Here is a 10,867-nt window from a genome sequence, read left to right as displayed (position 1 = left end):
GCAGAAAATAAAGTATCTAATTGAAAGACTTTAAAGGCTGGAAACTCAGGTAAAAACAGGCTGAAAAAAATACCAGGCAGAATATTTTTGAAGAGCTAGGCCAACATCCAGATTTACAACCTCATGATACATGATCAACCCTCATACTCTCGGACCTGCATATACCTTTCTTAAAGGAATCAGCAGTCGGGAAGATCATTCTCTTTGTGTCGAAAGAGTAATGTGAGTGCAGCAAAGTCTCAAAGCCAACGTCAAGTGCAAGTGCAACTTGACATGAATTAGCTGCTGCAGTCTCAGCTAGGAGATGAATGTCTCAGACGAGACAAGATACTATGAGCGAAACATCATGCTCTTGCGGATTGATGATGATAATGATAAAATGTCATCAAAATACCATAACAGTTTATTGGTGACAATTAAGGCTATGTGACAATATATAAAATAAAGACTACATATCCGTTTCTGAACATTCTTATTTATTACGTATTTATCTCTGAAAATAAATATCAAGGGTCTTACTTGTGGTTTGCAATGTTCCTCAAGCCAATTAAAAACACCGGCAGATAAATCGGAAAACGAGCTGGCGTTAACCATATGATCAAAAGTTTCAAAAAGCGAGTCCATCATAGTCTGAAACTAAATATATAAAAATCAATTGATTCGGCTACCACTTTGGGGAATAACTCTTGTCATAGTGCAGAGAAGGGTAACCGAGTGGGTAATTAAAAGAGAAAACCCAACATACCCATATATACACACACACACGTATATATATATATATATATATATATATATATATATATATATATATATATATATATATTCTAACTTAAAAATAGTAACACTACATCATTATTTTATAATGCTAAGATAAAACAAGCAATTGCTAATCTACAGAATGAATTTGTAATTGTGCCGGTGGATAAAGCTAATAATAATTTTGCCATAATTTGTCAGAAGCTGTATTGTGATACCTTAAAAAGTGAGTTATGCACAACTAATGTTTACGAAAAGGTAAATTTAGATGATGAGAATTTAATTGAAAAGACTGAAGAAATACTTTTAAAAAATTTTAATATTAAAATAAATGACAATGATAAAAAGTTCCCTTTCCTATATTGGACTGTAAATTTTCATAAGAATCCCCCTAAACCACGGTTTATTGCTGGAGCAGCTAAATGTCCAACCCACATTGCTGCTACTGACCTCTTTAATTTTGAAGGAAATTATAAATAAACTTAAAACCTATTGTTCTGGTATTAAAAAATTTTCGGATTTTAATCCATATTGGAGTGTTAATAATTCACTGCAGGTGATAGATTCCTTAACAATGGTTTCAGCTAAAAGAATTGAGTCTTTCGATTATACTAATTTATCACTTAATATAGTGTTAGATAATTTAAAAACGGTTATCAAGAAATCTTTCCTCTTATCTAGTAAAAGGTTCTTAAAAATAGGCACTTATAATAAAAAAGCTATATGGACAAATTGCTTTAATACTACAGTTAACTTGAGATGTTAAAGCTTGGATATGATTTTGGATTTATTAGAATTTGTTTTATATAATACTTATATAAGATTTAATGGTAATTTGTACAAGCAAATCGTGGGGATTACCATGGGCGGGGGGGAATGCCAGCCCATTTATAGCTGACTTGTTTTTAAGTCAACTAGAATATAATTATATGATGGAAAACAATAATCTAAATAATTCAAAACATGTTTTGTCAAATAACAAAAGATATTTAGATGATATTTTGGTCTTAAATTGTAAGGATTTCATTGATATTTCTAAAAATATATATCCATCAGAGCTTACTCTTGAACCTAGTCATGGCGCTGGTCTTGAAGATCATTTCTTAGATTTAAATATTAATATTTATGATAATAATAAATTAAGTTTTAAAATGTATAATAAAACTGATGATTTCGATTTTGAAGTGATTAATTTCCCATTCCTTGAAAGTAATATACACTCAAATATCACATATTCGGCGTTTTTCTCACAGTTACTTCGATATGCAAGGATTTGTAGTAATTATATTGATTTTAAAAATAGATGTAAAATCTTAAGCCAAAAATTGATATTAAGAGGTTTTTTCTGCAAATAAATTAACTTGGCAATTTAAAAAAATTAGTTTTCATTATAACGAACTTTTAAATAAATACCAAAAGAATTATCTAGAAATACTTAGGGAAATTTTTGGTTAATTTTGTAGGTTTGCGAAAAGTTGATGCAGCGCCATCTATTTTGTGAATTGTGTATCTAAAAGAGCGGATTTTTCAAAAATTGCCACATTGTACTGATGAAATCTGTAATTGTTTTAGTTCATTCAGGTTTTTCGCAAAAAGTTAATATTTGTGATTTAGTAAAATTTATCACATTTAGTTTACCTACTGCTGCTAAACAGAGGATTATATTAACAGGATAAGCTTGTTTTGGTGTTACTTGGTTGTTCTACATTTGCTTGTTTTTTTTTTTCATAGGCATATATTTTGGGGGTGATACCTGACACGGGGATACCATAGGTATTCTGTGGTAGGCACAACACTTGACTGGGTAGAGAATTTAAAGTGCCGAAACCCTATAGGCAAGTGTATTCTCCTGATGAGCCCTTGTGTTGGGTTGTTGTTGCCTCTGAATTATTTGTCTTTACTGTTTTTATTGTTTGGTAAATGACGACTTATACTTATTGACGACATGACTGCCTGTCCATGGATTATTCTGTATGGTTGATTGTGTATGGCTATGCTGTTTGACCTATGTGATTGTATAGATGAGTAGGGTTAAGGCCTCATTCGAGTGCTGGTCTATATTAATCACTAATTTAGGAAAACAGTCTTCCTTTTCCCCCTTCTGTCTCCCTTTTTTTTCTTTTTTTTAATGTGTTTGTGCTGTTTCATTGGTGATTTCTTTTTTCGTTACACACACACACACACACATATATATATATATATATATATATATATATATATATATATATATATATATATATATATATATATATATATATATATATATATATATATATATATATATATATATATATATATATATATATATATATATATATATATATATATATATATATATATATATATATATATATATATATATATATATATATATATATATATATATATATATATATATATATATATATATATATATATATATATATATATATATATATATATATATAAATCTTTCCTCTTATCTAGTAAAAGGTTCTTAAAAATAAACATTTATAATAAAAAAGCTATATGGACAAATTGCTTTAATACTACAGTTAACTTGAGATGTTACAGCTTGGATATGATTTTTGAGTTATTGGAATTTGTTTTATACAATACTTATATAAGATTTGGGGGTGATTTGTACAAGCAAATTGTGGGAATTCCCATGGGGGGGGGGAATGCCAGCCCATTTATAGCTGACTTGTTTTTAAGTCAACTTGAATATAAATATATGATGGATAAGAATAATCCAATTAATTTAAAACATGCTTTGTCAAATAATAAAAGATATTTAGATGATATTTTGGTCTTAAATTGTAAGGATTTCATTGATATTTCTAAAAATATATATCCATCAGAGCTTATTCTTGAGCCTAGTCATGGCGCTGGTCATGAACATCATTTCTTAGATTTAAATATTAATATTTGTGATAATAATAAATTAAGTTTTGAAATGTATAATAAAACGGATGATTTTGATTTTGAAGTGATTAGTTTCCCATTCCCTGAAAGTAATATACATTCAAATATCACATATTCAGCGTTTTTCTCACAGTCACTTCGTTATGCAAGGATTTGTAGTAATTATATTGATTTTAAAAATATATGTAAAATCGTAAGCCAAAAATTGATATCAAGAGGTTTTTCTGCAAAAAATTAACTTGGCAATTTAAAAAATTTAGTTTCATTATAACGAACTTTTAAATAAATATCAAAAGAATTATCTAGAAATACTTAAAGAAATTTTCAACTAATTTCGGAGGTTCGAGAAATGTTGTCGCAGCGCCATTTATTTTGAATTGTGTTTATAATTGAGCGGATTTTCTTAAAAATTAGTCACATGGTAAAGATGAATTCTATAATTGTTTAGTTCGTTCAGGTTTTTTGCAATGTGTTAATATTTGTGATTTGGTAAAATTTATAATATTTAGTTTACCTATTGTTGCTAAAGGGAGGGATATATTAACAGGATAAGCTTGTTTTGGTTTTACTTGGTTGTTTTACATTTGCTGTTTTTTTTTTCTTTCATAGGCATATATTTTGGGGCTGATACCTGACGCGGGGATGCCATGGATATTCTGTGGTAGCCACAACACTGTGCTGGGTAGAGAATTTCGAGTGGCGAAACCCTATATAGGCCAGTGTATTCTCCTGATGAGCCCTTATGTTGGGTGTTGCCTCTGAATTATTTGTCTATATTATTTTTTCTATTGTTTGGTAAATGACGACTTATACTTATTGACAACATGACTGCCTGTCCATGGATTATTCTTTATGGTTGATTGTGTGTGGCTATGCTGTTTGACCTATGTGATTGTATGGATGAGTAGGGTTAAGGCCTCATTCAAGTACTGGTCTATATTAATCACTAATTTAGGAAAACAGTCTTCCTTTTCTCCTTCTGTCTCTCTCTTTTCTTTTTTTTGTGTGTTTGTGCTGTTGCATTGGTGATTTCTCTTTTCATGATATATATATATATATATATATATATATATATATATATATATATATATATATATATATATATGTATATTATATATCTTTTGGAAAAAATAGACTAACAATTCGATTTCCTCCTCGTTTTTCTTCGGGTTTTTACTTACAATTTGAATTCAGACCGGGTATCAATCATTTTCTGTAAGGGAGGGGGGAGGGTCAGCTATCGAAAAGGCTGCGTAAAATCCAAAAAAAAAATATTATTTTCGTATTAGCACTGAAATGGATACTCATCAAAGAACTCTGTGCATCATATACTATACATTCACATCTGCAAAAACAAAGACGTCCGGAATTAGTTGTTTTCTTACTGATAAAGTTTTTTTGTCTACTTGTGATGGGTGCATGTGAAGACTGGGACAAAAAATTCCATATAATTTAGTTAATACAAAAAGAATTTTAACTAAAATAAGTTGTTTTCCTTTTAATTACCATCTACCGATTGCAAAAAAAAAGTAACATTTGCATGACGTAATAAGAGCTGACAAAGATCACTAGTGAGCCATTATAATGCATTGACCCCTTGCCCCCCCCCCAAGCATTTTGGCTACTGACGCACTTATTCAGGCTATACACCTGAATGCACCACTTCTGTATATTTGTAGATACACAAAAGCGTACTTACCCATACTGGGCTATATAATAAAAACATAGAGGTATTAAGATAATGCAGAGGGCCAATTACTTACTTTTTCTAACTGGCGGAAAAGAAAACGGGACCTAATATCTTTTTTTCTAACTTCAAATAAATTTTTCTGATTTTGACAAAGAACCATCCCGAAACGATATACGAGTTACGCCTTGGCTTATGAGAATACAAACTGCAGCTCCGTATTGAAATAGATAATTAACTAATAGAGAAATAGGGTAAATCAATTGCTGGAAAAAAGCACATGCCTATGACTTTGATGAAAAATGTGTCAAAACAGGAACCAAAACAAATTTTATCATATTTTCGAAAATTACACGCCAAATTTGAAGATGATGCTGGGATTCGATAAAAATAGCTTGTAAAAACTACCAATCACCAAAATCCTTTGGTGTTACCACCACTATCACCAACATCTCTTTTCTGCCCCAACGCACTTGAGGCTGACATAACTTCGATCTTGAGGCTGACATAACTTCGATCCCTCCTCTGCGCCAACCCATTCTAAGCTTCAATCTTTACCCCTCCTACAAAGTCCCAACTTCAATCTTTTCTCATAACCCCTTCCCATCTATTTTGGGTATTATCCGCTTTTCGTTTGGCATCCAGATGAATGGCCGAAAAGCACAATCTTTGGCAACCTATCATCTTTCATTCACAAACGTGACCTTACTATAATAACCTTTCTTTCATTATAGCTCTGGAAAGTACGATTGAATCACACTTTTCGTTTAGCTTATTATTTGATATATGGTCAGTCAAACGAGCTCCTAAAACTATCTACAGAAATCCTCTAGAGAATATCTAACATATCTTTTTCGGCCTTTCCAAGCGCCCAACTGCGAGAAAATACCCTGTACAAGGACCATTCTACTTTTTTCAACTTCACTGCATCCACTATGTTTACTAGTAATACCACCCATTTAAATGAAACATAATAATAATCAAGTTTGATGTTCTAAAAGACGAAGGTCAGTTTTATAAAGCTCTTTCCAACCAGTCCAAATATTATTTTTATTAATTAACTAGCTGTTGGTGTGGCGCTTCGCGCCACACAAACACCTAGTTGGTGAGGGCGCTTCGCGCCCCCCAAGCCCCCCCCCCGCGCGCGCGTAAGTCGTTACGTGCCATTGCCGACTCTTGAAAATGCAACATATAATTGTCCATGGGAAAAACAATCCGTATTCAGATCTATACCGCATTTTTCTAATGATTGCCCTTGATCTTTGTTGATGGTGATTGCTAATCGAATATTCCCTGTGTCCCCGTCGTCATTTATATATCCCCCTGTGCCCCCCGGCGTCCCCGTTGTAGTTGTGTCCCTATGTCCCGGTCGTCATTTATATTCCCTGTGTCCCGGTGTATTGATCTTGATTTGGGCACCAAACGACGTCATTTGGAAACATGAGTTATATTTTCTGATGTTTAATAAAAAACGCTTAGATTCTGACGTAGTTCCAGTAAGCAAAGTCTTCAATAGCTCTGGTGGTGCAACCAGTTGAGGAAGTTTAACTTTTCCTGAGGCGCAACACATCTACTCAAGCTATAATCATCGACTGGGCTGTACCTGATTCCTCGGTACGCTTTCTTTTGGCATTATCTCTTTGAGCCGCAAGCCTGTTTTCACGTTGCTCTTGTGATTCCTCGGCACGCTTTCTTTTGTTACTTTCTCTTTTAGCCGCAAGCCTTTTGGCATTATCTCTTTGAGCCGCTTCCTCGGCTGTTTCTTCTGCCATTGTAGGATTTATAATAAAATTTCTCTTTTAATTAACTCTTTGAGCAGCTACCTCGGCTGTTTCTTCTGCCATTGTAGGATTTATACTGAAATATCTCTTTGAATCGCACCCTTATATACTTGTAATGACGTCATATACAAAGCCTTATATACTTATAATGACGTCATATGCGTACAAACAAACAAACATACAACTTATCTACATATATATAAAAATAAGTTGTCTGTCTGTGGATCTGTGGATCAGGTGACGTCATGTTTCTGTGTCGGCTGACGTCATGAAATTAGTTGTCGTCATTTTTGCTTTGACGGTGACGTCATTAATGGTATTTAAGACATGCGTTAATGCGTTCACGCTGCTGATAGAGAAAGTAAGAAAAGAAAGCGTGCCGAGGAATCACAAGAACAGCAAGAAAACAGGCTTGCGGCTAAAGAGCGCAAAACCGCGCAGTTAGATGAAAATCCACCAGGAAAGCGAGAGTCAAAACATATCAAAACTGAAAATGATAGCGATGATGATTGGGTTTGGGATTTTAACTTGGATAAGGTCATCAATGCCTACCAGATTTAAGTTAAAAAACAAAGGTTCGGCGATATGTACTTCATAGTGACGCTGAAAAATAAAGAAGAAAAAAAAAATGAAAAATGTAAAAAACTAAAAAGAAAAAACACTCAAAGATAAATTACAGACCGGGACACAAATGACGACCGACAAAGAGGGAATATAAATGACGAACGGGAACCTCAAAGAAAAATTACAGACTGGGACACCCGGACACAAATCACGACCGGGAATATAAATGACGACCGGGACACAGAGACACAACCACAACGGGGACGCCGGGGGCACAGGGGGGATATATAATTGACGACTGAGACACAGGGATTGTTTGAATAGAAATTACTGACCGGCACACAAATGACGACCGGGACACTGGGACACAGGGAATATAAATGACGACCGGGACACTCAAAGAGAAATTACAAACTGGGACACCAGGACACAAATGACGACCGGGACACAGGGAATATAAATGCTATTTATATGCACAGACAATGGGACAGCGAAGAATGTTGTATATTCGCATGTTTTACGTAGTTAAAAATATATATTTATATCTATCTCTATTCACAGGTGGGACACAGGGACACAGCTACAATGGCGCGTAACTAATATGGCGCGTAACGACTTACGCTCGCGGGGGGGCTTGGGGGGGCGCGAAGCGCCCCACCAACTAGGTGTTGGGGTGGCGCGAAGCGCCACCCCAACAGCTAGTATATATATAAAAATAAGTTGTCTGTGTGTGTGTATCGAGTGACGTCATGTTTGTGTGTCGACTGACGTCATGTTTGTTGATTGACGAAATTATAAGGATTGAGGTGTATGCGTCAGGAAGTTGTTTGTCGACTGACGTCATGTTTGTCAACTGATGAAATTGCATACCGGGACACAAATGACGACCGGGACACAGGGAATATAAATGACGACCGGGAACCTCAAAGAGAAATTACAGACTGGGACACCCGGACCAGTGCTGCAACAAGTACTCCAAATTTTTACTTAAGTATCAAGTATTAAGTACTCAGTGTTTTTTACTTAAATATCAAGTAATAGGTACTTTCCAAATTCTTACTTAAGTATCAAATATCAAGTACTTGCCAAAATTGTACTTAAGTATTACTTCAAGTACTACTTCAAGTATTTATTATATATATATATATATATATATATATATATATATATATATATATATATATATATATATATATATATATAAAAGTAGATAGTCTTTTTACATACATTATCACTGGAAGACCGAATCCGAGAAGGCACGTCTACTAAACCAAATCGAGCAATTATTTTTCTGTTTTGGTGCCATCTAGGAAGCCGGAGGAGGAATTTGCAATATCTGAAATAAGCCGCACGTAGAGTATGGGGATTTTTCTTACGAAACAGATGAGCCATGCCTGATAAAAACAAAAGCACAGGGGAGCAATAAGTGTTATAAATCATGCACAAACCGTTGCGGTAGTAACTCCTTTTGTTTGGGGATATTTTTCCGTAAGTGACGCGTAGGTTTTTCACGGCTTGATTCACTAGGGATGAAAAGGTAGTGTGAAGTGCTGGACCGAAACGCAGACTAAGCCAACTAACTAAAGAAGAACATGGCAGAATTGCAGTCCCAGCAACGAATGGAGCAACCACATAAGGGCTATTAAAACAAATAAACTCGCATTTAGACGCATTAACTGACGGTCCAATCTTAGATAGTTCATTGGTTAATATAGTAAAATCATAAAGCAATCCACGACGAGTCCGGGCAACAAGAAGAACGTCGTCTGCATATGCAACAGAAGACAAACCAATATTACCGTAAGAAACAGAACTTTTAAGGGGGCGCAGGAACTATGCAAGCACACATTTAAATATACTAGAAGACAATACGGCAGAAGTTGCAACCTATCTATTTCTAGCAGCAGTTTTCACACCATGAAGCGGCAAAAACCATGAGACTAAGTCGAAAATCTTTTGAGAAAAGAGGAATAAAATAACAGCTAAGAGCTCCTATGGCACTTGTGACGAGGTCGGAAGAGCCAAGAGCTCATATGGCATGAGCTCTAGCAAAATTATAAGAATCAATAGATTAATTTAAAAGAAAAATCAGAGGCTTAATGCTGGTCGGCATTTAAAATAAGAGCTCTGAGACACAAGGTCCTTTTAAATATCAAAATTCATTAAGATCCAATCACCCACTCGCAAGTTAAAAATACCTCATTTTTCTAATTTTTCCTCTCCCTTCAGCCCCCCCCCCAGATGGTTGAATCGGGGAAACAAACTTTATCAAGTCAATTTGTGCAGGTCCCTGACACGCCTACCAATTTTATTGTCCTAGCACGTCCAGAAGTACCGAACTCGCCAAAGCACTAGACCCCCTAACTACCCCAAAGAGAGTGGATCCAGTCCGGTTTCGTCAATCACGTATCTACGACATTTGCTTATTCTAACCACCAAGTTTCATCCCGATCTCTCCACTCTAAGCGTTTTCCAAGATTTCTGGTTTCCCCCTCCAACTCTCCCCCAATGTCACCAGAACTGGTCGAGGTTTAAAATAAGAGATCTGAGACATGAGTTCCTTCTTAATATCAAATTCAAAAATACTTCACGAACGGTCACCCGCTCTTAAGTTAAAAATACCTCAATTTTTTTAATGTTGCCGAATTAACACCCCCTCCAACTCCCCCAAAGAGAGCGAATCCATTTCTGTTATGTCAATCACGTATCTATGACTTGTGCTTATTCTTCCCACCAAGTTTCATCCTGATCACTCCACTCTAAGTGTTTTCCAAGATTTCCGCCCTCCCCCCAATCCCCCCAATGACACTGGATCCGGTCGGGATTTAAAACATGAGATCTGAGTTACGAGGTTCTTCTAATATGAAATTTCATCCGATGAAATTCAAGGTCCGATCACTCCTTCGTAAGTTAAAAATACCTCATTTTTTCTAATTTTTCAGAATTAACCCTCCCCCCAACTCCCCAAAAGAGAGTGAATTCGTTCTGTTTATGTCAATCACGTATCTAGGACTTGTGCTTATTTTTCCCTCTAAGTTTCATCCCGATCCCTCCACTCTAAGAATTTTCCAAGATTTTAGGTTTCCCCATCGAATGTCACCTGATCCGGTCGGAATTTAAAGCAAGAGCTCTGAGACATGATATCCATCTAAATATCAAATTTAATTAAGATCCG

The 10,867-nt window shown here is 34.9% G+C and overlaps 1 protein-coding gene across 7 annotated transcripts in view; it reads right to left on the bottom strand.

The window, feature by feature from the left end:
- The window catches only part of LOC136032149 (zinc finger protein 271-like), a 107,194-nt gene that overhangs the window by 19,124 nt on the left and 77,203 nt on the right, over positions 1-10,867 (bottom strand). For 5 of the 7 annotated variants that reach the window (XM_065712334.1, XM_065712330.1, XM_065712328.1 and 2 more), the window contains one exon: positions 520-636. In XM_065712334.1, the coding sequence (XP_065568406.1) occupies positions 520-636 (117 nt within the window). The remainder of the gene's footprint in view (positions 1-519; positions 637-10,867) is intronic. The other 2 variants (XM_065712332.1, XM_065712331.1) reach the window with 1 other exon arrangement.

Source organism: Artemia franciscana, chromosome 10 (genome assembly GCF_032884065.1).
Source record: "Artemia franciscana chromosome 10, ASM3288406v1, whole genome shotgun sequence".
NCBI lineage: Eukaryota > Metazoa > Arthropoda > Branchiopoda > Anostraca > Artemiidae > Artemia > Artemia franciscana.
This window is presented reverse-complemented; position numbering and strand designations above follow the sequence as displayed.